Source organism: Pygoscelis adeliae, unplaced genomic scaffold (assembly GCF_000699105.1).
Source record: "Pygoscelis adeliae isolate BGI_AS28 unplaced genomic scaffold, ASM69910v1 Scaffold155, whole genome shotgun sequence".
In the NCBI taxonomy this organism is placed as follows: domain Eukaryota; kingdom Metazoa; phylum Chordata; class Aves; order Sphenisciformes; family Spheniscidae; genus Pygoscelis; species Pygoscelis adeliae.
The window spans coordinates 6,519,744-6,547,102 of record NW_008824932.1 but is presented as its reverse complement, the minus strand read 5'-3'; the positions used below and the strand labels follow the sequence as shown (position 1 = coordinate 6,547,102).

The following is a 27,359-nucleotide window of genomic DNA, read 5'->3' as shown; positions in this document are numbered from 1 at the left end:
GAGGAGCGGCGCTGGGGGCTGCGGCGAGCGGCCCGCTGACGAGTCAGCGTGGCGCAGCCGCCGCCCCGTCTCCCCCCCCTCCCGCGGCTCCGCGGTTTACCTTCCCTCCGGATAGCGTTCAGGGGCCGGCGTCGGCAGCGGACGGGGCCCGCGCCCGTCAGGAGCCGCGAGGAGGATTTTGCGGGCTTACTTCACGGGAGCGCGTCGTTTCACCGCACCGTGAGGCATCGAGAACGCACACAGCTAACTACTGACTGTCCCCATTTCTCCCTTTTCCCTTAAATCTGTTTTTCTCCCAGCTGCTACAGGTAACTGCGGCCCTGCTCACCCCAGCATCAGGCTGTACAGCCTCATGAACACTGCGGGCGCTAATTTCCAAATATTTGTTAAACCTTTCTTTCATTCACTCTCCTCTTCTGTGAGTACTTCTAGCAATCGTACCTGTTTTCCCTTTTCGTATTAAAATTATGTGCCATTTTGTCCTTAAACTTCAAAAATACATTTATACATTATATGAGCTACTAGACACAAACTAATTTTTTGTGCATTACTCTAGTACGAGATACAAGAACTTAAACACTTCCTTCCTTAGCGTATATTTGCAGCATGTAGAGGCTCAGAACCAGAGTTCATGGCTTTACTGACTTCAGCTAAGCTATAAGGATTTGTTTTTTGACTCTCCTTTAAAAAAAAACCCATGTTTGGTTAACACTTGCACTCTTTAAAACTAACATTATTCTGAGAAGACAATTCTTTCCAGATGGTGTTAGCTGTCATTTATCATTTGACATGTAGCTCTTAGCTTGTATGTCAAACATGTATGCTGAGAAGCATGAGATGGTTGCCCCTGAAAACCCACTTCAATTTAATCAAAGTAAGTTTAAAATAATTCTGGACATATAATAATGAGCCACATAAATAACAGAATTTTTCCTAAAGGGAACAAAACACTACAGCATTAGTTTACACAACAGTAAATATTGACCCTTACAGAGTAAGTTGCTGAGTGCCTGGGCAGGTAAATACAGTACTTCAGAACTGTGTACCTCAAGAAGAGATCATTTATCTTGCGGTATAGAGATTAAGTAAGCCTCAATTTAGCCTATCTTGAATGAGGACTAAGACTGATTTGTCTCCAGAATCGGGGCAAAGAATTCAAATTCTGTACAACACTCAGTCATCGTTTGGAACTGGGAACAGAAACCAAGTAACTATCAAATGTTAATAATTTATTCTTGTCCAGACAATCCAAACCAGTAAACAGAGACAAATGGATCGAAATCCAAGCACTGACTTCTCTCAGCTCCCAGAATCCCCTTATATAGTAGAAACAAAATGGATGCATCTTCTTTCTGTTAATATGTTGTGCAAGATACTAAGATGTAAGGCTTGGTCCAACTGTTCACTCATCATGATTCTTGGGTTTTGCCACACTTAGGACTGTTTTCAGGAGCTGAGAGAGAAAGTAGCAGCTTCATACTTTAAAAAAAAAAAATCTTTCATTTTTATTTAGTTTTCTTTCTTACTGTTTGGCTTCTGGTAACAACTTTATTAAACATCCAGCTCCAGAATGTTTGGTGAAAATTTATGGCTGCAGAGAAAGGAGTACAAATACTTACTTTAATAAGAAAATAATTATGGACTTCATATCATCCAGACAATGCACCAGTCTTTCTAGACAAAACCTCTGCACACGATACACACTTTGGGAAAAATCAAAGGAGCAATCTATGAGGAAATGCAATACATTAATGTGAAACCCCAAACTGGACTAGCCAGCTCTTTATTGTTTTCTTATACAATATTTTATGAAAAATTTAAAAAAAAATCAGATGTTTAGTCCAACTGCAAAAGCTAATGCATATGCAGACCTAATAATGACATGATTACATTTCTGCTTACTATTTGTTTGTTTTTTCTTAAGACACAGACCATAAAAGCTCCTGCTAGATAACAGAACAAAGCTACTACATACTATTTAAAAATTATTCCCACAGAAAAGTTTCATCAGCTTTATCAATATTCATTAGTTTCCAGACATTATCACAGGCCTTCACTTGCTCTCATTGAAGTCAATGGCAAGACTCTCATTGGCTTCAACAGGGGTTAAGCTCTGAAAGAATAAGGCAAGGATGATACTTCTGTGCAGTTAGGAGTAATATAATAGGATTGGAATGCACCTTGAGACTTGTATGACTACATGCAAGTAACACCCACCAAAAAAAAAAAAAATCAATGTTTCACAATAGGTCCTGAAATAACGTATGTAAAATGATGCAGATTCTTACAACGCTATGGAAACTAATACGAATGAAGCTTGATTGATACGGCGTGATTTTTTTTTAAAGCAGTACAAATCTGTGATGTTAGTTTGGTAATGACTACGTTCTGAAAACAGTATCACCCATAAATAATCAATGTGCTACGAAATTGAATCAAATTTTAACTAATATAAACACATTACTAAAATGTAATTAATGAGTATATTTGTGCATACAAATTTTCTCATTTTATGCTAAGCTTCAGAACTCTGTAAACTGTGAGGCATTCATCGTGCTTAACATGGCAGAAAGTTATATTACATCTCTTCATTGTTTTACTTTGTTCAGTCCTCTTCCCATCAAACACGCAAACACTGTCATCACCATTTTTGGCTTCACTTCAACCAGATCGTCTGGGAGAGCATATATACGAGCACCGATTTTTCGAGCAACTGAAATGGCATACCTTGGAAAACAAGAGAAAATAAATATTGTTATTTTCCTTACATCTACTAGTGTGCCAAGATTCACACCAACAGCAGATTTTAATAGCAGGATACTCCTGTTCAGTCAGTATTTACCCTCTACAAGAAAATGGACATTATCGTGAAGAAAGCATGTATTAGCAATTGTATTGGCAGATGTTTTGCTACTGGTTATCAAAGCATTTTTGTCAAAACCAACATGGATTATGGCAGGTTATTAATTAATTGCAGTGGAGTGGTGGTAGGTCATATCAGCCATGAATTTGAGTTAATATTTTAAATATGCTAGAAAAACAGCTCTAAAATATTAGAATTTATAATGTATTCTATTTGAAACAAATCAACTAATGTTAGTGTAATCTCTCTCTGTTAACAAATCAGGAAATCATTAATTACACCATGAATTCATGCATTTCCTGCACTTTCAGAAAAGACAAAGCATTCATTTAAAACTTACTTAGCATTATTCAATTTGTCTTCGTAAGAAAGATCTTCTCTCTTGACCATTTCTGGACGAACTGCTTTTGGTGCAATGGCATCTATTAAATCTAGGACAGGTAAACTAGTGCTAATTGATTTGTCCTAAAAGAAAAGACTCAGAAGATTAGTATAAGGAATTTGCTTTGATTATTCAGTCTTCACAATGCAAAAAACCCTACAGCACATCTTACATACCTATTGAAAGACAGCAGCATGTTTTGTTCCTTTATCGTGTGAAGATTTTTCCCCCTTTTATGAGGTCTAATATTCTTTTCCACAATCAAAAATGATAAGGTTCACACTCAGTGTTGGTATTATTATTATACAAATGGTTTACATTTATTTAATGCAAGATCCTCTCCTCCTTCCCTAAAGCAAGGAAGGGAACTTTGAAAGAAGTCCAAGGACCAGACTTTCAAGACAACAAAAAGGTATTTACGTTCCCCAACTGCTTTATTCTTTTCCTTTTCTTGTAATGGAACTATTTTCTGCAGTAGTTTATGGCTCGCTCTTTTTATAATTTTTCAAGTCAGATGGTATTCTGAGCTAGTACGAGCAGTCTGTATTTTGTATTTAATATACAGACGTGTTTTCTATTCTTAAAACAGCAAGTGCTATTGCTGCAATTATTTCTTCCCAACTGTTAAGGCAGATACGCAGCTGATGATGTCAAACCAACAGTCAGCAGACAGCGCCAGTGAGGCCGGCTCTGTTCCTGCAGGGGCTCGGCACGTAAGCCGCATGACATGGCTGCCTTCACCACCAGGACAGGACTATGATTTCAAATTCAGTGAAGTCCCATAGAGCCACCCCATTAATGATAGATTTAAAAATAGTAATATAAATCTGCTTGAAGACACTGAATGCATGGGCTATCTCCCCAAGACCGTAAGCCAAAAATACACCTTTGTCATTTTTATTGTTTGAACTATGGCAATTCAATAGAACTTTGCTTTCATAGTCCACAATAAATATCAAGGACCTGTGCTTTCTCTGCTACACAATCTGCTTGCTGCAGTAACCCCAAAATACAGACAAAAATTCAAATTGTGAAAGACAATATAGATATGAATGTTGTCAAAAAACAGTAGTAAAAGGTTACTAAATAATGTCACTTTACATCAGTAGCTCCTTATCTTTATTGGTCTACCATCAGTTGAATTGCCTTAAAAACACAACCAATGCCCCCCAAAAACCACAGGCATACCAAAAGCAAGATGTTGGGACAGATTATCTTTGTACTTTCAACTTATTTATACCACCATTATTACAATTTATGTAGCAGCATAATATTCTTACAATAAGAAGCAGCAATCCCTTTTAAGAAGATGAAGGCCTAAGTTACCTTCTAGAGTAAAAATTAAATATTTTGTTCTATAAAATTATTTAGATATTAAAATTATTTAGATATTAAAATTATTTAGATGTTAAAATTAGATATTAAAATTATTTAGATATTAAAATTATTTAGATATTAAAATTATTTGATATAACCTTTTGCCTAAGGTTTACCTAACTCAATTTCATAACACAGTGAGCCCTCAAATATTTAGCGTGCTAGGTTCTTATGCTCCTGTTGTGAACCACAGACATAACTGTTTCAGAGTATACAATGAACCTGTATAACAATGTTATATTTGCATGCAAGTGCAATTATTAATCTACCATTTCTAAAGAATGAGATTCACACAGCATGACACACCTGACATACATCTGACTTCTTTCGTGTTTAACTCTTTAAAAATGTGAAAGGAAAGCTTCCTTTATCAATTTGTCCATATTTGCTGAATGGGAAAAGCTCCTGTTTTGTACAGGTCTGCTGCACGTCAGCAGTGCCAATGAAAACAAAAGATGTCGCTAGTTAACTTGGGCTCCCTCTCCTGGCTCTGTCACGCATGAGTACATCTTTTTGACCAGCTGTTGTTAAAAATGGTGATTCCCCCCCCCAGTATTTCCAAAATTGTTCTTCATGTTTGTACAAGCATGAGAGTGTCTATATCCAAAAATTTGGATGATACATGACATGTCATGCCCAAACATTGATAACTTCAGACAGAAGCCCCTTTGAAAGTTTAGCCTTTTTTTGGTTGAGTTTCTTTTGAATCTTACAGCAGCAATTATTTTTTTTTCTTTATTAATAGACTTGTAAAATACTTTGGAAGATTCACAGACTGTCAGAAATATTTCCTTATATAATTATGCTAGCTGATGGAAGAGCCACTGTTAAAACGAAACTGTTAACAGATCAGGTTAAGAATCCCAGATCTGATTATATATGGAAAGAAAAGTAAGTTAATTTGATTACCTTGAAACTTGTAATTGAAGTTTTCTTATTTGCTTCTGCAAGTGTCTGATTCACCCACTTAATAATAATTTCATCATTTACTTTTTCTCCCTCTCCAAGGTCTGATAGTACGTTCAAAGTATACCTTCGACAGAGAAAATAAGAGTCTGCGTTAAAGTGAGTTGTAGAACTCGACTCTGCTAATAGTATCAAGCTACAAGCAAAAGTAAAATATTACTTCAGCACAGTAGCAATGCCAAGTACCCATCTTCATAAGGTACCCTTACCTTATAAACTCTTTAGTACTTTAAATCACTTTTTCAGTTGTTGCAAGCATAAAATAACATCCCAATACTCATAATGTTCACTGTTACATCTTCTTTATATGTTTGTTTTACTCACCACATAGTAACTAATCTTACTTTATAAGCTTAAATGGCTCCCTACCATCCAAGTCAGCTTGAAAACTGAATCACAACAGTTTGAGAAACAAAAAGCATCGAGTGTTTTGGGGTAGGTGTAAGAAAATTAACTTGTGGAAAATATTTGCAACAAAATACTCTTTATTGAAATCAATTTATATTTTTTCCTGCTCAGTGCACTAGCAAGATTTTGATTTATTATAGTTACATTACCATAGCTGTGATGGCCTAAAAATTTCTTCCCATTTTAACTTCTATAGCATATGTCACCTCTTCCTATTTATCTTTCTTTTTTGATTTTACAAATATTTAAATTACTCTCTACTTATGGAAAGAGATATGGAATCAACATGAAATAAGTTGTGCTCTTTTTACTTGCTGCAGGATTTATGATTTTAATCACAGTTTTTAGTATGTAAGGTTTTAATTGTCTCTATAAATGAATGTGTACACATACACACTACTGTGGTTTCAATTGCTACACAATATGTAAAACTACAAAAAATGTATAAGAGTATCTCAGAGAAGAGGGGTATTTACAGACGGCTCTCTAAAATACCTGTTGGGTGAACTGAACGCTAGCTTTAATTTGCTTTGATACACAGAGACACATATACACACGTGCACAGATACATATATACACACACATCTATCATATACTGTGCCTAGCTTACCTTCTCATCAGCTGCCATACCAAAGCCAAAGTCAGAGTGGGATTACCCTCATTTAGATCGTGTCCAGCAATACCAACCAGTGAGAATTTGGCTTTTGTCTTCCCGAGTTCTACTGCATAATTGCAATTCTCAATCTAAAAATAAATGTTGTGTGCAAATAATGAAAACACCTTAATATTTCTATAATGCAGACCTATAATCTATGTGTATTTTGAATTACTTTGGCTTACTGTTACCTATGGTGAGTTATGGATCCAGAGAAAGATTTCTAGCCTTTCTACACTGTGATTAAAATAGCACATTTTTTACTATAAATGCAAGTACACAAGACTCCAATGATAATCTTTTTTCATGCTTGAGAAAACCAAGTTCACTTCCACTAAAGTCAATTAATTAAAATATACTTACATCAAAACTGAATTTGGAAAAATATTGAAATGTGTAATTATTTTCCCAGCAATTATTCTGGCTTCATAATGATCACAAAACTAACTGAAAGCTTGGATTCTGCAAGTCTTACAAATTCTCCTGGCAGCATATAAAACTGCTCTGTGAGGAAACACCTCACAATATAAGAGCGTCAGGCAAAGATAGCCGAGTCAGACCAGAAACTTTTACTTATATACCCTAATCAGACACTAAATTAAATATTGCCAAAAGGCGTCCACATTTAGAAACTGAAGTGATACATGCTATAACTGCTATTTATTCCTTGGGATAATACCTGGAAGATTTTTTTTTCCCCCCCTTTTTTTTTTCCAGGACTGTATCCAGTAGCACGCAAACCTAGACAACCCAGATTACTACAGACAGCACAGTGGGAGACAGTGAAACTGGACTGCATTAGAGTATCTACCCACCTTTCTCATATTACCACCGAGTAATGGATAAGGAGGTTTGTTGACGTGGTTCCAGTTAACCGGCACACGAGTCATATCATACAATTGGAAGATTATTAAAGCATCAGAGAGGTCACTAAACCAGAGTAAAACAATGTTTTTAAGTACAAAAGCTCATATTCACAATGAAAACATTAAGTACTTGAGACTTCTCGAAGTGTAATTAAGTTGCTGAAAAATTTCAGTCACATAAATAAAAATTTGTGTTATTCTGTGGAGAAACTGGCCTATATCCTATTGCTTGATTTCTACGACTATTAAATTGTATATTTCATTTCATTATTTTCACAAATCTCAGTGAAGTAAGCAGAGCCACTGGTTTTACCAACTTTAATTAAATAATTGCTTTCATAGGGTAGGCATAGATAAAACATCTAGCTGAAGAGTTTTCATTTATTGATCTAGCTTTAGTTTCCTCAGAACTTTCCAAAATGTTACATACTCGTGCTTCATCTGTACCTACAGATGTATTTTGCTAAAGAATAAATCAAAACCAACATACTTGTCTTGTGAAAAAAGAATATTAGGAGAAGTATTATCTTCCCACTATAAAGTGCATTCCTGATAATCCCCTTCAGCTACTTGCTAAATGGAATTCTCCACATTAAGCTATCTGCAGATGGTATCACTTTACAGAGGTCAGAAAACAGAAACAATGAAACCTAACAGCAAGTATACATGTAAGCAGATGTTCTCAGTTGCTCCCTATATCCCATCTTTTATTGACAGGATTTGAATCAACAGCTGGCACAATTTGAAAGTGACCAGAAGCATCTAAAAATCATGCTAAAAAGCCCTTTGTTTTGAGGGAATACCACACTGCATAGATTCTTCCAGTCTACCCAGCAGACACCTATCCTCTCTTATAGTTTAGAATTACATTACTGTTTTAGTACTTTTGCAGTCGTTTCATCTGTCATGAGAGAAAATAAAAATCGTGCATTATAAAACACAATTACCTCAACTTTTTTAAAAACATACTTCAAAGTACAAACGAGTGAGGGGAGCACATCAAAACTTTTTAGGTTTTCCAGTATTTCTAGGTCATGAGTGGAATATCCGAGTCAGATACTGCTTAAAGCGGTTCTACAAACCAGTTTTGAAATTCCTAGCACACTGTGTGGAAACCTGGAAATCACTGTTCTAGCAGAAAAACAACTTCCCTTTCTTCTTCCCCTGTCATTCAAGGGAAATCAAATTATTGTTTTAAAAAAAGCCTTACCTGTATAAATGATTAACATATGGGCTTACACCCAGTGAATTCATCCAGTTTCTGAAAGTCCTTTCTTCCTTACTTTCTCCTATGGTGACAAATATAATTCTATATAAATTATTGGAGAAAACACTTTAATAAGCAATGTTTAAATGACTCTCACCCCCCCACCCAAAAAAAAAAAAAAAAAGAGTTCATCTTTCCCCCAACAGTACTCTCTACTGGCCAATAAGTCGAGGCAATCCTACCAAATTCAGAGTCCCTCAGTTCTGGGCACACAGCCAGAGGCACTACAGGGAGTACTATTAGACTACTTTTCTCTATGTAAATACAGTGTGATAAAAATACAGAAATAGACAGTTTGTTGGTTATATTTTAGATAATTAATATATCATGGAGAAAATAGTGATGATCAATAATAATTTCCTAAAACCAAAATTGGTGGAAATTGCATTCAACAGTATCTTTAAATCTGTTTGAAATGGCGTATTTTTATCCATAGTACTAACACGCTTATTGCAATTGCGTCAAACTCCAGAAACTACAGCCACACAGAAGTTCCTAGTATTAATTTGTGAAGGTCCTCCCCAAAGCAATAGACCTCACCTTTTTTGTTTTTAACACTGGAGACTCAGCAAAGCAGTATTGCATTGGTTAAATTTGTGAAACTATTTATACTGCCAAGGGGGCTAGTTATTCTTGCAGTCTTAACTGGCAACTCTGCTTATGAGAAATGCCGAAAATTCAGTAGGGAAAAAAACCAACAAACCCTTCACTTTCCTGACTTAGACTGTTTTTATCTATTGTAATTATGAGTTCCTAAACTAATGCTCTTTCTCTATAGGGTTACAGTTTGCAGTGATACATTAATTTTCTACATACAACATTACCTAAATTTTAACAATGTATCTGTGGCCAACTGCACGTGAATTAGTGCTGCATAAGCCGTTTTCTCTTACATCATAGAAGAGCATTTAAGAAAATGTTTAGCCTGAGTACGTGAGCTTGGAATAACCTCATCGCTTTGTTCCCCTGGGCTGATAATCCACAGTTAAGAAAACAGAAAGGACATTGAGGAGGGAGAAAAACTCCCTAAACAACGAAAGAACATATTTCTCAGGACTGAAACACGTAAAAATCTGAGTAAGACTTTACTTTGCTTTTTTTCGTTTGTTCCTTAGAGGATAACGGTACCGAGTTTGTCTAATGAGGTTTACGTAGCACGAAAACTGTCTTGTTTAGTACTGCAGTTCTATGTTGACTACAGAACAATGAATGTTTTTGCAAAATGAAGCTACTGCATAAACATGTATTTATCATTAGAACAGAAATGAAACGCCTTTAATATTTTCCATGAAACAGACCTATGCCATAACACAGATTTTTAGATCGAGGTTACAACTTTAATCTAGGTCTCTTCCCCTTTTATACAAAAAGCTCTGAACTTCAAAATATATTTATAAAAAAATTTAAATTCAGAAATTTCAGCTGTAATTGACATTTTCCAACAGAATAAATTTTTATTTAACAAGTTTCAGCCAGCTTACCAGTTACTTTCCTTTCCAATTATTATGAAATAGATTATAATATTCACCCTACTGCTATATTTTCTTTCTAAATTGAGGTCTTTCATATGCAATTCAAACTAGTATTTGTTTCAAGGATTTACTTGTAAAAATTACCAAAGAGTCACTGATGAACACATGCTGAAACAAAGAAAAATACTATTCTGCAAGGTCTTCAGGCAGTCAGCTTTGTTTCACATATTTCTTCCCACAACAAAATTTAAAAGACAGCAAAGAATCATGTTTTATGACAGTTATTAAAAATATCAGCATTTTTCCATAAAATAAAGATACAATCAAAATACAAGCATGATATATAATTTAAGTTTATAAAGAGTAACTTAAGAGGTTATAGTATTTTGAAGCAAGTCCCTTTTGCGTTTTTTCTTTTTTGAAGTTTTTGGGCTTACTGAGCTTTGAGTTGGTTTGCAATACCTAAAACACTGACTGCTCGTCCATTGCAAAGACAGTAACAAGATTATTTAATGAACTCTTACTAAACAAAGCATAGCTACAAAAACAGATACTCAGCAACCGCACTCGGACTGAGAATTTTAAAATGCATGCTTAACACTGTCGAAAGAATCCAAAGTAGCCAAGCAGGAGCAAGAGCATGCAAGTTGGGCAGCACCCTTTTGGATAGCAGAAGTCCAGGAATTAAACCCAGCATACTATATTTAATATGCCACTCTAAACAAATCCCTTTATCATGCAACACATAAGCGTTCATAAGTTTTCCAGATGGCTGAGAACTGACCAATTCTTTTCTCTCTATTCTTTTATTCAAAATATACCTTGTGATCCTATCAGGAGCATATCTTCTGCTGAGTGGTGCAGCAGATAGCCAAAATCATTGGAAAACTGCAGAAAGGGGGTAGAGCTACACAAAAGAGAGAGGAGCAAATTTGGTAGTATCCTTTATATTTATTGCCATCTCTTTCTTTGAGATCATTATACTATGGAACTGAGCGGGGAGTAGCCATAGGGATGGAGTCAAGAATCCAAAGGGCTCCAAATACCTACGATTCTCTCTGAAAGACAACAGAGCTGAAGATGCAATTTGGACCCTAAGTTCAGCCGGCCTGAGTGGAAGTAGTTAACCCTCTCGTGGTAACAGCCTTGAAGGCTGCCAGTGGACTAAGCAACAGCAGCAGAGGACATCTACACTGGAGGAAACGCGGGTGGACAGAAGCCCCTCCTCTTCCTCCCCCCAGGAACTCAGCTTTCTGTGTGACTTCGACTCCAAACTCTGCTGCCTTCCCCCCAAGTGAGAGATTCCTCAGAGCAACAGCAACACCCAGTTAAAGGTCAGGCATTGACTGAGGTCAGGAGTCCCCCCTCCATCCCCACATAATAACAAATGTTCATTTTGCTATGTCAGTATACCTGAAGGATATTCTCTCTGTATACAAGTGCACATCACCAGACTCGTTAAGCATTATCAGAACAGATGTCAGTTTATGCACAGTGCTCGTTGTCTTAAACCAAAGAGAACAGCCACATCGTACTCTTTGGGTGGAACAGTCACTGAAAAGATGGAATTTAATGCAGGAAAATGAAGACTTTCAGAAAGCTCTACTCACCCACACGTGCCTAGAGCTTTACATCTTGGTTCATGGAAGGCTCCTACTGGTTAAGCCCACAGAAAGAACTATGGCATTTGACTTACAAGTAGTCCTGCCCCCAGTTTCTATGCATCATGTTAGACCTGTGGGGTTTTTTTCTTCTCTTTTACTTAGTATGACAGCATATTAAAGCAATAGAAAAATACAAGAACAATGCAAAAATCAACCAGAAAAGGACAGAGATGATTAAAGCACTAGGGGAAAAAAAAAAAAAAGAAAAATTGCAGAATAAACACTTTTATGGAGCACAGAAAAGTACTAAATACAGTACCTACATTAGGAGGTGTCAAATCTGCATTTCATGAAGCAAAATAGGAAAGCATCATAAATTATGAGTCAGATTTCAACAGACAATCTATGATGAATCTATAAAGAAATGAATGTCTTATATTTTATATAACACTACCTTGAGAAAACATCAGTAAAAACACAGGATTTTATGGAAAAAGTAAAACAAGCTAACAGAAAAAACACATTAACAACATTGCCTTTTGGCTGAAGTAACTATTTTGATGAACTATATCTACATGACACCACAGGAGTTACTTGGAGGCAAAGGAGAGTTGTCTACTTGCCTTTGAACAGATAACATTGGCACGATTATCCACCTCTAAAATATATACTATAAACAGTAAGTTAAATTTGGCCAGCATTTATCATTACAAAATCGTAATCTAGCATTCAGGCGTTTGTAACTTTTTACAAACTGTTTTAGCTGAGACTTTGATCTCATCTAAATATTTTAGGAAAGTTCAGAAAGTAGTTCAGCTGGGTTTTGCCATACCAATGAGAACTCTTCCAAATTTGACCAAGTTTTCAGTGTTTCCAGTCACACTTCCAACTTTATGTTCAGAACAGAGAAGCTGAACTGAACATATTCCCCTTCCACACAGCTCCTACATACATTTCCAAGAGCATACATTTCTAACAAAATTGCAGCAGAGGAAGAGCAGGCCTTTCCTTCAATCATTTGTCCTGGATTGCAGGGACTGCAGTTACTAGGGATATCACAGCTGAAAAGGGAATACTACCTCTTGTGCTCCGATACCTCTACCACAGCTGGCACCCAGCTGAAACTAGAAGAGCAGGAAGCCTGAAACAGGAGTGGTCTAAGGGATACAAGATTTGTGACATAGGGATGTGGCAGAGCAGACAAATTATGAAAAAAAGACAAGCGAAGGAAGATGGACTCACCTAGATGGAAAGGAAACCTGATAGGAACAGTAAGAGGAAGGCAGGACTAGGCAGCGCAGAGGAATGTGTGAACATTGCTGATGATTCTCCCGAGTGCGGCACCCCTGATTCTCACCATTCCTTTGAGATCAGTGAACAATTGTGAAATACACTGGCAGGAGCCATTTAATTATCCTAGATTAGCTGGTCCACAGAAAGCGTAACAGCCAAAGATTGCTACCAATTATCCCTTTATCTCCAGCATTAGGGATCTGAACTGTACAGTTAAAGTCCAAACTTGCTGATACGCTAGGATCTATATAGGTTGCTGATGCAATAGATTAATATAGGTTGCTGGTACAGAAGCCTTTTTTTAATGTTTCCTGTTTTAAAAGGCAAACTAATACACATACATACACATATATAGAAACACAGTATGTGAAACATACTGTAAAAGACTATTACAGTTGCACAGTAGCTTTCCCTGCAAATTAGGGAAAGCTAAAATTTGTGCATCAGCTAAAATACAAACAATATGGAAAGAAGCACAGGAAACTGGAAGGGGAGTAAGAGGACAGTTTTTGCTCCTGCAAATGAGCTACAGAAGGTTATTCAGGTTGGTCAGGCTAACACAAGTGAACAATATTCACAGTAACGGGGACTTCTACTAAGGCTTATATAGTAAGCTAGTGAGAAAGCTCTATATGCTGGTGTTAACACAGGCACCATCACACAGGGATCCTATATCACAACCTAGGAGGAATACTTAAATAGAAATCACTAATATTCTTATCTCCTGTATGCTTAGTAAGTTGAGTACCTTCTAATAAATTGAGATCATAAGATGAATTCTCAGGCTTGTGCAGGGCTGGATATGTGTTAAAGAGATTTGCAACGAAAGCCAAATTGAGTTTAGGGTTGCCTGCAACCACGTCAGCTGGAGTTACAAACTGCCTGCAGCCCAATTTATCTGCCTGTTGGAGCATGTATTCAGCCCTCCTCAAGTCATTTTTATCCTAAAAGAAAAAAAAAAAATTAATTTGTAATGAATAGTAGCGTGTTTACATTCTTTACTGAATCTTCAGTTTGCCAAATCTTTAAATGACCCATGTCAGTTCCTCCCTCATTCCCCCAGTGCCTGAGCTAGCTCTTACAGCCCATAACAACTCCCCTCTTCCCATCTTCCTTCCGCTTTCTTTCTGCCCTTCGCTTCTGTCACTGCCTGCGCAGCATTCCTCATGAACTACAGCAACAGTAGTAGCAGCTAGAGGTGTACTGGTTATATTTCTGTTTCCTGGCTGTTGATTCCTGCACTGCATATGCCGCTACATTTGCTATAGGTTCACCATCACTGCTTTAAACTGATATTCTCAAGCATAGTAATTGCAGATGACACCCAAAATGCTCAGTAAGAGTTTGAATGCTTCGGAATATGATAATCCACTACCTTGCTTTTCTTTTAATATTCTTGCCTCTGAATCGTCTTAAGTTAGTAACCTATGTGTTATTTTGTTTATTTGTCCTTATTATTAATCTGCATAGAATAAATCAGTCTTCAAAACTGTGTAGCATATACTTTTTGCCTCTACTCTTCACAACACTAAGAGTTACTATTTATAGGGAAATGAGTTAGTAATTGAATTACTGTTAGAATTGAACAACAGTCAGTAGTTCAGCGTTGGTACACTCACACAACCACAAACTTGCTCTAGAACAAGTTGTTACATGTTATTGATACTAGTTTATAACACATTACAGAACATGATCATATGAACTGTAGGAAGTTACAGGGAAAAAATTAACTACTATCCTTTCTCACTCCCAAAAAAACCCAAAACAAAAGCAAACAAGACAGAGCTCTCCTCATGAAGGAGTTTGAGAGGACTAAAGCTTGTATGCAAACATAATTTTGCATGTGGGTTTTCATTATAATGAATAACAAGATTCTACTTAAGATTCTGATTGATATATAGGTACCTATATCTTAGGCACGCAGTTCAATTTTGTATCAAATGCGTTCTCAGAATAATCCTTCCAACGAGCATTATATAACAGCTTAAAGAGAAGTGTTTTCACATCTGCCTGGGCTGGTTTTAGACCCCCTGTCCCTTTACAACTTAAAGCTTGGTGGTTGCCACATTTTCCTTCCCTGCTCGTTATTGGAACGGCTCACATGTTATTTCTGAATGCTATTTGGTTTGAGGAAGGATCAACAAGGTTTGTGAAATCTACTCTTTCTCCTTGTCTGAATTCCAGAAGAGCAAAACTGAAGCAGGATGTTGTCATTCTCATGTTGGAGGACCCAACTGAAAATAAAAACCAGACACTACTCCAAGTAAAACATAGCTCCAAATTTTAGACTGCAAGATGCATTATCCTGTTTCAGCAGTGCCCTGGAACTGTACTCAAGTTTTTACCCATTTAAGCTTTTGTGACATTCAGGAATCTGAGTGAGCTTTTGTATGTGTGACAAAACAAAAGGGGATTCTGGGAGAGACTTGTAACCAGAATGCTGGATACACACAGAGGTCTCAGATAATTCCAGCCTATTTTTATGTTTCTGGATACTTACATGAAATCCTGAAAAGTCGATTTTAATGGGCAATTCATCAAAGCCATCTCCTTTGGGTGCAATCTGATTTAACAGATGGTAGTATGCTCTCGAATCCTAAAACAAGGAGTGTAATATTTAAAAAAAAAGTATGAGCAAGTATGTAGCCTTTCATAGTCATTTACTGCTCTTACAGTTCAATTCAAAAGCCACAGAAGTAAAAAATACGGCACCCTAATTTCAGTGAATATGGATGAGGTCATACAGCCATTTTACTATGGTTTTTCTCATAGAACTTACTTAGCCAGATGACAGAGAAAAGGAATGTCTGCTAATTATTCTGGACAATGTTAGTTAATTTTTCTCTGCTGGATATGAAATAGACAGCTATAATTCAGATATTTAAGGCAAATTTATATAGGTTACCCACCAAAAAAATCCCAATATGGATCCCATTTTCAGTGTTGTCATTTTATTCCTTCACTATCCTTTTCAAATAGACTGTTTTATAAAAATTTCCCTTTCTTAATCGACGAGGTAATTGGAATTAAAAATGGAGAGCAAAGTGGCTCTTTTAGGATGAATCTATAGTGACAAAAGAATTTATTTGATGCAGTTTTCAGTATGCTTCTGTTTTTCTCCCCCACTAAGGAACTAGGAAAATAAATCAAAAACCTGCTAGTTTTCGAAGTATTTAATACTTCTCTTCAATAGCACATAATATTTTTACCATAGTAGCAGTTTTCATATAAAACCCTAGCTAAAGGTTTGCTTTAATAGTAGCCTTCTTGGTGGTATTTGGAAAGATGTAACTAGCAATTAACGACAGTTTTCTTCAAGGAAAGGAGGTCTTATCACCTGAGGGAATCTTCATCCTTTGCTTTTAAAAAGTTGGGTTTTTCTCTCTTCAACTGGACTTACTACAGTACTCTGCAGAAAAGAATTACGCAGATCTGCCATCTGCCCCAAGGAACCAACATGCCTTTCAGTCCCTGTGTGTCAGTAAATTGTCACACCAGCAAAGCACAGTGATTGAGGGGGCTGCTCTCTCCTTGGATCAAGGATCAGTAGCTACTCCAGACAGCCCTCTGAATAACTGTTCTTTCCTAAAGAGGTTTCCTACTCTTCCGTAGAATGCTAGGTATGAAGGGCAATCGCCATTAGCAAATATGCACCAGGAGAAGATTTAAAGTCATACGCTTCTTCCTTAAAATAATAAAAGAAAGAAAAGATGGGTTTCCTGCAGACCCTTCCCTGCAGGAGCAGGGAAGCATGGACAGAAAAAATGTAACTAATAAGGTAGTGCAAATTGTCCTAAGTAACACTAATAACAACCGCAGAACATTAGAACTTCCCTGAATATGAGCTTGTCTGAAATGTTCGCTTTACACTGTGATGTGATAATACATGGTATGAGCAACTGAATAGGATATGAGAGATCAAAATAATGCTCTTTCAGTGCTGAAAAATGCAGGATGAATCTATAGCTAGAAAAAGCAGATGACTACGATTTTTCTAAATACTTCTCATCTGGCTCATTTATTTCTATGCATAGTGTGTTTAAATACCATTATGTTCAATTATCAGAGCAATAACTACATACCTTAATGTCTTGGCTGAAGTTACTGATCTTCTGCCACCCTGCATTGGCCAGATGGTAGTTCACCCACCGTAGCAAGAGCTCTTCTGGGGAAAGCTTCATTAACTGATCTAGTTCTTCCCCTTCATTTAGCAACGCGATAAGAGCTAAAAGCAAGTTTGAAAGAAAGCCGAAATCATTGCTATTGTGATCTCAGTTAATTCCAAACTCCGGACATTGCCATACCTGGCATTATTCTTACCTTCGTTTCTGGAGATCTCAATATCAGCAAAAAGACCAACTTTAATGATCTGCCACAAGAGTCCCAATACCAGGTGTGGTTTTCCTTCTTGCAAATCTTGTGATCCGATATTGACAACCGTACAGCCAATAGCAGATGCTGAGTTCAGAGCCAGGTTTAGGTTTTCCTATTTGGAATATCATTGTTTAACAAATTTATGAGGTTGTAATTCTTAGTAAATTTGTTCATATTAAATTTTGTAAGTTTCAGAAATTATAAGAAATAATGCATTAGTACAGTGGATCCCAGTGGAAAGTGGCACTCTGGAGATTTTTTTGTGAGCCACCACATATGTTATCAAAATTTAATGGAAAACATTATTAACAGTGTTTAATATGGACCCACAAAAAATCATGGACCGCCTTCTGCAGCTTGGATTGCTGAGGAATACTCTATTCAAAATATTTTTTGTAATTCATAAGTATCACATACACAAATTAAACAATAATGCTCAAAATATCAGGGGCTTGATCCTGTGGAAAAACATGCTCACATGGAATTCTGCCCTGTGCAGGAGGCTACTGACATCACTGTCATCCCATCTTGGATCTTATACAGGCTGACACATTTATTCAAGCAGCTGTTAAACTGTAATTGAGCAGACAGCATAAGAAAATCATGGCAATTCAACATCCTGACACTGAAAGTAAAGCTAATGTTTGTCACAGATTCCAAGAAAAAAAAAAAAACAAAAAACACACAGAACTGGCAGCTCTCGTAAATATTATTCTCCATTTTCTTGTGTCCTATTTTACCTATTTACGGAGACAACAAGCACATGTAGTATCATCTTTGCTGACACATCTTCTTTAACTAAGTAGAGATTACAAAACCCACTTGGAGGATTTAGAAAATGGTATGTTTTAACTTTTCATATTTTAATGTCACAGCCTGAAATGAAAAGTCTGCTAATTAACTGAGGCTTTTAATCATTGGGTTGGTTTTTTTTTTTTCCTCATTACGCTGGCAACTTACGGATCTACTTCCCTCTTCCAGACCTGTTTTCTTATACCCAAACTAAGGTCTTAGAAACCGTTTCTCTCAAATATTTGCATGACTTCATACACAATTAGAAATAGAGCTTCTCATCTTCTGTCCAAGCCACTTTCCACTATTGAAAATGCATCATCCTACTATACAGTATACAGCCACGCAGATACTTTCTGCATTGCTAAAATACGACCTGACCATCCACTCAGAAGTCTAAAATTATTTTCTTCAGGTACTTAGTAAAGCAAAATGAGAATAGTGAATAGCGAAAGAACTAAGGAAAGCATGAAAAATACAAGTTTTCCTGTACATCATCTAAGAAACAGGAGAATTCAGCAGAGTTTATTAAAAAATACAACTTCATACTTTGACATTTTTTAATACATAGGACTTTTGTTTTTGCTACACTGGGAGAGCTGTCATTAAAACAGAGCTGTAGAAAAATATTTTACTTTTTCATTTGTGGCAAGTTCCTATATGTGCAGTACTTACAGAAATAGTGAAAGGAGTGAGTTTCTTCTTATTAATAGCCCTTTCATCAATTGTATCTGGTTGTGAAAAGTTGATCATTTTGCTAAGGAAGAAAAGTCAGATTATTCAAACTTTCAGTTCTCAGAAAATATATTATTTGATTATAAACTCCTAACACTTTAAACTAGCTGTAAATATTTCTGACAAGATAACAAACGACCACCTCATCCTCTAAATCTCCTCTCCCTGTTAAATAATTGCACATTCATCCAGAAACCTCCAGATACTATGTAATTATAAGAAACTTGAGCAATTGGGTTTTATACTTAAGTAACAGAGCATGTCTGTGCTGTCAAAAAAGTTGAGAAAATTAAAACTGTAAACTAAAGACAGTTAAATAGTTTCTAGTGAAAATCTTTGTAATATAACCAATATATTTCTGCACTGGACTTCTATAGTATCTTGCATCTACAAGGATCTCAAAGACTAATTCACATCAATACTAATAAGCTAATCCCGTGTCACCACGGTGTATGAATAAGTACTATTAGCCTACTTTAACTAACTATAAAGTTACAGCAGACTAAAGTTAAGGTACCTACTATATGCTCTCTGTCTTGCTGTGGATATCTGTTCCTCCCATCCTATGATTTTGTGACTTTTAAAAATATTTGAAATAGCAAAGATTTCTAATTATTTCAGCTAATGAATATATGAACTGTGTAATTATCTCCTTCATAAACAGCCTGTACATATCTGACATGTATAATTATGGATCTGAAGTGGAAACCCACTCCTATAATATATGCACAGAGTCACATAAAACATTTGCTAAAAATAACATTTCTACGGGCAAACAGATTTTTCCCAACACACTGGTTGAAATATTTAAGAGTGGAGTCCTGATGTTAAAGCCCATCAGAAGTTTTCCAATTCATGTCACTGTGATCAGCATTTAACCTTTGAGATTAATTTCTTTTCTTTCTCACAACCCTGGACTCACCAAAGAAGGATGCCATCTGCAAGGGATTTAAAAAGACTGGCATCTGATGGGTTCATAGGTAGGAGGTGCTTACAGTCTGGGTCATCTTGTAGAGCTTTATTTATCCACTTAACAAAAGCAACTTTTTCTTCCTCTGAAAAGAAAACCAGCATTAAAGTTATCTATTATAATTTCCATGAACACATACTGCTAAACATCAAACTTGGGTCAAAGAGGTTCATCTGCACAAAACCCCTTAGTTTCACAGGGGCCAGTTATGAAAACAATCAGACCAGTGGGAAAGCACACAAAAAATGGCAGATTGATCTTTCCCCTACTGCACCCTCTAAACATCTGATGATTTTCTGAAGGACAACATAAAAATTGTAACGACATAATGGGTCATCATGGCTGACTTTGAATTCAGTTTCTCAGCAATTACAATGAAAAGCGGGAAGTTTGTTATCTGAAATATGCAACATCTCAATCCGTACAACGTTGGTTTAAGGTGCAGCATTCGATTCTGCCTTCTACTAGGACTTCAGAGACCGGCAGTATTTTTGAGACTATCATCTGAATTACTGTCCTGTATTTAGCTTTGAGAAACTTAAAAAAGTTTAGTACCTCAGTTTTAAATTCTCTTTCATATTTGCTGCAGAATTTATTACCGTGTATCTAAGAATGCTTATTGGGACAACAGTCAACCAAGTATCAGTGTCCAAATTACGAGACAGTACAGGTGGTATCCACCTCACTTACCTCAAGAAGCATACAAGACAGGTACCTACACCTGACTTATTACATTTCTTTCATTGTCAGTGGGAAGAAACATGAAATTCTTGTGCACACTTCATCTCATCATAAACTAGATGGCTGATAAGGCCAGGTCAGATGAATTGCAGTCTACTGGGGTCGGTTTCTCTCCACCAAAAACGAAAGGGAGTCTAAACAACTAGCTCTGATGGTGTCCCCCCTACAGGCATACTTTGAGATGGAATATATCCCCTGCTTTGGGGATGTACCAACTGCAGCTGGTGCCATAAAGATAATACCTAGAGAGAGGGTATCACCTCCTTTAGCTAACTGAAGTGAATCTTCCTCATATATAGAATCTTAACACGCTTCTGGAACCACAGCAATCCCAGACTCGAGTCAATAAAAAAAAGTTGCAATATTGCTTATTGCAATATGATCCTGGAACGTAGTTAACATTCTGACCAGGAGCTGCAACGCAATTGGGCACAATTACCAACTTAACTGACATGCAGCAGCGAGAGGTAGAAAGAAACAGAGATCAAATGTTAAAAGCAAGTTCTCAAGTATGAGATGGGCTACGCAAAAATCATATGGGAGTGAACAATTCTGTAATGGCACAGAGACAGCTGAGAAGGCCCTTCCATCCAGAAATGATGTGTGGGGTGTTTTTTTTTATCTTAGTTAACACTGTGGAACTAAAAACGGGGATTCACTTTTATCTGAATATAGGAATAGGAGTAGATTAGCACGTAATGAAGCCAAAAACTTGACTAGCATTACTAGAAGTATGCCAAAGGGGCCTTTTTCCCCCGCCCCCACATGCTGTCAGTGCTTGCTTTCATTTTTGCTCTGGCAAAGATGCCTAACTTATCTCTGAGTGCAGCGTGAAACTAACAACAACTGAACAGCCCACATTTTAATAAACTATCACCCACATTTATCTTGCCCATCTCCACATGCTTTCTCTGTATTAATTTGCTTTCAACAGCAACTTTTTCCAGTTGTTTTTTTTTTTCGGCTATAGTGCAAATTTAAAGAATCTTCCTCCATGCAAAATCTGCTCGTGTTTAATTATTTCTTACCTGAATAAGAGTGCTGTGTCCCCTCACTAGATATTGATGATGTTCCTCCAATTGCTGTAATACCTTGCTTTTTGTTTATTGATTTTCGGAAAGATTTGCTAACATCTTTACTTTTCAATTCCTGAATTATCTTGAATAAGAAAAATAGAGAGCATTTTGTGATTGAGCATACCTTCAAATAACTAAGTGATAACTCATGTAAGTACTCTAGAGTCAGTAATTAAGCTGACTGCCTTTCTTTGGTATTTACATTGACTTATGTTCTGAAAAAAAAAAAATCACTGTATGGGTAAAACTAGTTTAAATCCCTTCATGAAACTTGCATACTGGATATCTAATATATTATTTCTCAGTGAGTACCTCAAGTGCTACCTTTATTAAGCCATGATATCTAAAAAAGTAGATATGCAACAATCTACACAATTTTTCCATAGATGTTTTGGTAAACTGAAGAAAACACTGAAGATACACACATTTTCAATGACTATAGCATATTTCTTCCTCTTACTTCATCATATGCTTTACAGTAAAAGGTTACTACGTGACAGTTACACATGCCCTTAAACAAGCTGACACCATTTTCCACCTGTCTGCACTGTAAACCACGTTGGATATACTGATATGTTCTAGATGTGTCCAAGTACTGTAGAAGTCTCAAAACTGACAATGAAGTAACAGATACAGTTCAATACCTGGATGCAAATATTTGCATCTCACCTATGAACCACTGCAAATTAGAATCTTGGAAAGAAGGATCAATAACTAGTTCAACAAGTAACCTGCTGCAATTAGCAGCAGTACTCTAAATTAAAAGCAAAAACTAATCATCCCCAAACACATACACAAATCAACAGCCTGAAAAGTTTTTGTTTCTCTTAAATAAAGCACACTAGCCAGTGATCCGCATAAAAAAAAGTCTAAACCGTTCAAATCTGTTCACTAAAAGTGAAAAACTGTATCTCACTCCCAGTAAAGAGTAGCCTTTAGTACAGACATCAAGCATAGTAGCGCAAGCATTAGTTTATCACTAAGAGAATTCAGAGGCCAGTATCTAATTAGCTACTCTTTGTCAGGGCAAGGGCTGACCAAACAGTTCCTATAATTTGTAGTCCATCCCCTCATCTTTGAGGAAATAGAAGGTAGAACTGATTGAAACTACTGTGCTCTCACATGCTGCCCAAATGAGATCTATTAAGTTAAATGGGAGAGTGAAATATAACGACTGGAAAATAATTACATAGGCTATTGTAAATTGTCACAGAAAACTTTTCCATTCTCAAAATACTATTTATTTGTATCAAAATAGTACTTAGTTGTACCACTTAATTCAGTTTTCTATCCTAGTTCTCAAGAGATACCAGACAGTAGAGAAACATCCAAAGGGAATGTCTTACAGAGACAAATTCTTCAAAGTTGATTCTCCCATCCTTGTTGCTATCTGTCACTGCAATGATTTTTTCTGCAATCTCCCGGACTTTGTAACCGGGCAAGGGCAGACTTGCTTCTTTAAACAGGTCTTGAAGCTCATAATCACTGACATACCCGCTGTTGTCAATATCTGTAAAATGAAAGCACAAGTTGTTTTTATACTTATGTAAAGAACCAAGTGTAGCAACTGTTGAGAATAAAGTATAAGAAATACAGTTCTAGGAGATGAGTATTTCGTCTGACGTAGATAAGTAAGCGTGAAGGAATACTTGTAGATTAGAGGCACAACTGGCTAGGAGTTGTGCCATCTTGTTATGTATTTTCTCAGGAACTATCTTATAATCCCAAAGCACAGCTATAACAAGATGGCATATTTGTAAATAGCAAAGTTTAAGCTTTTTTTAAGACTCCCAACAAAATTCTCTATAAACCTTCAAGTGAAAGGGAGATCAATTATTATGTTCCTACCGTCAATATTTTACCGTTTGCAATCAGTAAACTCTAATCTGATGCAAGTTGTCATTAGGAGAGCACACTTACACAAGAAAAACTACTTGCACAAGAACTCTACCTGACTCTGCATTTTGTTTCCTATCCTAGTATCTGATAGACATTTTCTGTTCTTCAAAACTTTTGATGTGGTTAGGCTTACCTGTGAAGATAAATCTGGGATGATCTCTATCTGTTTATTAAAAGGTGACCTTCCTTAATCTATTAACTAGCTCTGTTGGGAGCAATTTGTACTGCCACCTTCACTTACACTTGGCTCCCAAGACCACGTCAGGCACGTCCATGTACAGCAAAGTATGAGAATGCTTTTTTCAACAAGAGGTATGGTATAGCTCCACGATTGTGGAAAGAAATGAATAGCTGTATCACATAAAAATAAATTAAGAAAAATTCAGTATAATTTGTGTTACTCATGACGAATAATGCAGCAGCACCGAAATCATAAAAATACCCTTTGTACTTCCACCTTAGGCCAATCTGTGTGCAGAAAGCTGTCTTGAATTCTTGTCTTAGTATAATAAAGCACCATTTTACAAACCTATGTTTTTATCCAACGTAATGCATAAATGAATCAAACACATTAACTGTTCCCAATTTTTTTTTATATCTATGCATATTTCCATATATATGTATACACATATCTATACAAGCAGAATTTGAGAATGTCCATTAAAATAGCCTTACCTGTAGTGCAATGTCTATGCAATGGAGAGAAGTACTTTTAAAAGCAGAAAAGCTATAGTCCATACACAGTATAGATGAAGCTCAATCAAATACAAGAAATCATATCCAGCATAACTAGTGCTGGATATAATGCCCATCATTTTATATATTTAATGCGAATATTTTCCATGTTTTACAACAATTTTCAGTCTCTTTCATAATCATATTAGAGCTCTTGAAAACTATGAATTAATAGTACTTTGCCAGTTTGACAAATGATGCATCTAAGATAAGTAATTTAAGAGAACCTCACAAGTAACATGACTCAGAAACAGAAGCAAAATGATGTGGCCGCTTTTCCGAATTGTCAAGGTGCTCCCACTTTTGGTTTTTTTCGTTTACTAGTTAAAAGACCTCTCTTCATATTGTCTCTATATCAGAACTCAGCCAATAATACCAGAGTGGATGAATACACATCACATTACAGATGGGCAAGCAGAGAAACATGCTTTCATCTCTAGCCATAATTGACTGCTATACAGTAATTTCCCTGTAATCCATACTACACTAAGTAGCTTCTGTACAGCTTCGTAAGAAGGCCACATTTCACTGCTGACAAAAGACTAAAAACACCTGTTAAAAAAAAAAGCTCTTTTTGTGTTTTTGATACTACCAACAATTCACAAATCACTACTCAAACAAACTTTATGTCTGCATATGTATTAATCCATCCACTGACTGGCTTGCAGACATGTAACAACACACGTAATAACAGGGATGGTCTAAAAAGCAGAGGACATGCTCATGAGCTCACTCAGATTACCAGCTATTTTATTTCTCTAGGTTCATCTTTCACTGAGGGTAAGTTTCCATGATGACAAGCAGAGAGTTAAATACATGCCTTTTCTCTCAGTTTACCAATATAGCTGCAAGCAATTTATCCATAAAAATGAAAAAAGAAAAAAGCTTAAAAACGATGCTTAATTTTTTATATTTTACAGAAAGCGTAATACAGTAAGGAAGAAAATGCTTTTCAGTGAGTAGGAGCAGTACAGACAATTCTTAGAGCAGAAATGTGAAAACATGCAGGAAGGAAAGGGAGAAAGAAGGAATGCAGATGGTGAAAGCCAAACAAACAGGAAAGCTGTCAGACAATACCAGTGAGTATCTACCTATCCTAACACCTCCCAGTAGACTGATAATGTATACAGTGCTCTTTTCGTTGGTCTGTCTTTCCAGCTCCTGCAGGCTACCGACTTCTTGAGCTACAGACTATGTCAAGATAATTGTTTAAGAACAACTCATGAATTACCTTCCATGGATGTTTCTTATTCCTTTAGCATTTCTACTCTTTTTTGGTCTCAACAACATTCCGAGTCAAAGGGTTCATGGTTTTATTATTTGCCATGCAGAAAAGGTACTACTTTTTATTTTAAGCTTTCTGACTGTCTACTGGGCATCACGTGATCCCTGGATTGACAGAAACTGAGTAACTTCTTCTTCACCTTTTCCACACTACTCATGGTCTTACAGATCACTAACGTACAGCTTCCCAATAGTCTCTTTACCAAGCTGGAGACTCGTAATATTTAAGGTTTCCTGCTTAAAGCGACCCTGTTCCCCCATTATGAATGATTACAAATACGTCCGTTTGATTTGCTGAGCTACACAGTTACACATCACTCCCGCAGAACTGCAGCAAACAAGAAATAAAGCAGACATGAACTTTAACATTCACAACGGTATTGCAATTTGGAAATAAAGGTTAGTTGCTATATAATTTCTCCCTCTTTCTGTTTACTCTCTGATTAATCTGCAAACATCCTGTCAAGCATACAAAATTGTAGTTATTTATTAACATCTGCTAGCTACAAAAGCAAGATAAAAAAAATCTCCAAGTTTAGCTTACTTACAATGTAAAATCTGATCCAATAAACGAAAAGAGAAATTACTAGTTCACCAAAGCATGCAAGTAAAGCAAAGTGTCAGTAATCCAACATGAAAATATATTTAACAATTGACATTTAATCAACCTTTTTTTTTTCAGATTTAAGGAGTTCAAAAAACTGAATTTTGAGACCTATCATGCTGCATATAGAATGGCACAAATAATGCAACTGCCCAGCAAGAAAATGTATCTGTTTTCATTGCTGAAGTTGAAAGAAAAGAATAAACACACATAGTTTCAGTGAAAATAAGAGGTTTTATGTAAACATTCTTACTTTCTTAGATATTACTGGCAACATAGAAGGAAGACATGGTCCTATCAAAACAAAGCGATGCGTAAAGATTTCTTCCACAAATCCTACATGGCTTCGCAATGTCAATGGCATCCTTATTATTTTCTTATTTAAAACATACCTATTTTATGGAATGCTTCTCTTAGTTCTTCGAGCTCTTCACGAGAGATAGTAGTTATGTTGTTTTCCATCTTTGGACGGCAAGAAGTGTTGTCCTCAATTGCTTATACCTAACAACAATAAACAGGAAATATATAAGGCTTTAATTCCAAGCACATACTAATACAAGTTACTGATCTTTTCAATACAAGGTACCAGACCTGAATGACGTTTCCAAGCCTGGCACACTTAAAGCATTACAAACAACACTTTAAAGTACATCAAACACATAGCAATTCTTTTCACTGTAATAGTGACTGAGAATTCACAATAGCAGCACCTGTTTTCATACGCTTGATCTTTTCATTGGCATAGAATAAGCACTGACCAACAATCTACTTCCACTGCTCAAGCAGTTTTCCAACATTAAAATCATCGCCTTACATTTCAACAAACAATTTTTAGAAAAATTAATTTCTAAGTGCAATGCAGTATCTTTGCCAATTAGCATTTAGTGCTAGGATCTAGTCCTGCAAAGCACTGAGCACTCCAACATTTGAACAGCAGTAAACCTCAGTGGGACACTTTCAAGTTGTAAGCACTTTTCAAGTGCTTACAATCAGTGG

At 36.4% G+C, this 27,359-nt stretch overlaps 1 protein-coding gene across 1 annotated transcript; it reads right to left on the bottom strand.

Moving 5' to 3' along the window:
* Nucleotides 1–1,746: 1,746 nt before the first annotated feature.
* On the bottom strand, nt 1,747–26,857 carry PLS1 (plastin 1). Its single transcript, XM_009325095.1, has 15 exons — nt 26,756–26,857; nt 23,188–23,351; nt 21,794–21,923; nt 19,977–20,109; nt 18,995–19,076; nt 17,474–17,639; nt 17,236–17,378; nt 15,654–15,749; nt 13,902–14,097; nt 8,728–8,806; nt 7,467–7,581; nt 6,607–6,740; nt 5,532–5,655; nt 3,204–3,328; nt 1,747–2,727 (listed from the first exon to the last, which is right to left on the bottom strand). The coding sequence occupies exons 1-15, from the start codon at nt 26,823–26,825 to the stop codon at nt 2,589–2,591; spliced, it is 1,896 nt and encodes a 631-aa protein (XP_009323370.1). The 5' UTR covers nt 26,826–26,857; the 3' UTR covers nt 1,747–2,588.
* Between the last annotated feature and the right edge of the window lie 502 nt (nt 26,858–27,359).

Excerpts from the sequence above, each read along its gene's own strand:
- PLS1 (XM_009325095.1), bottom strand. The coding sequence starts at position 26,825 with ATGGAAAACAACATAACTACTATCTCTCGTGAAGAGCTCGAAGAACTA. Across the intron at positions 19,077-19,976 it reads GCAGATGGCATCCTTCTTTG|CAAAATGATCAACTTTTCAC; the intron begins GTGAGTCCAGGG and ends TTTCTTCCTTAG. Across the intron at positions 2,728-3,203 it reads GACAAATTGAATAATGCTAA|GTATGCCATTTCAGTTGCTC; the intron begins GTAAGTTTTAAA and ends TTGTTTTCCAAG.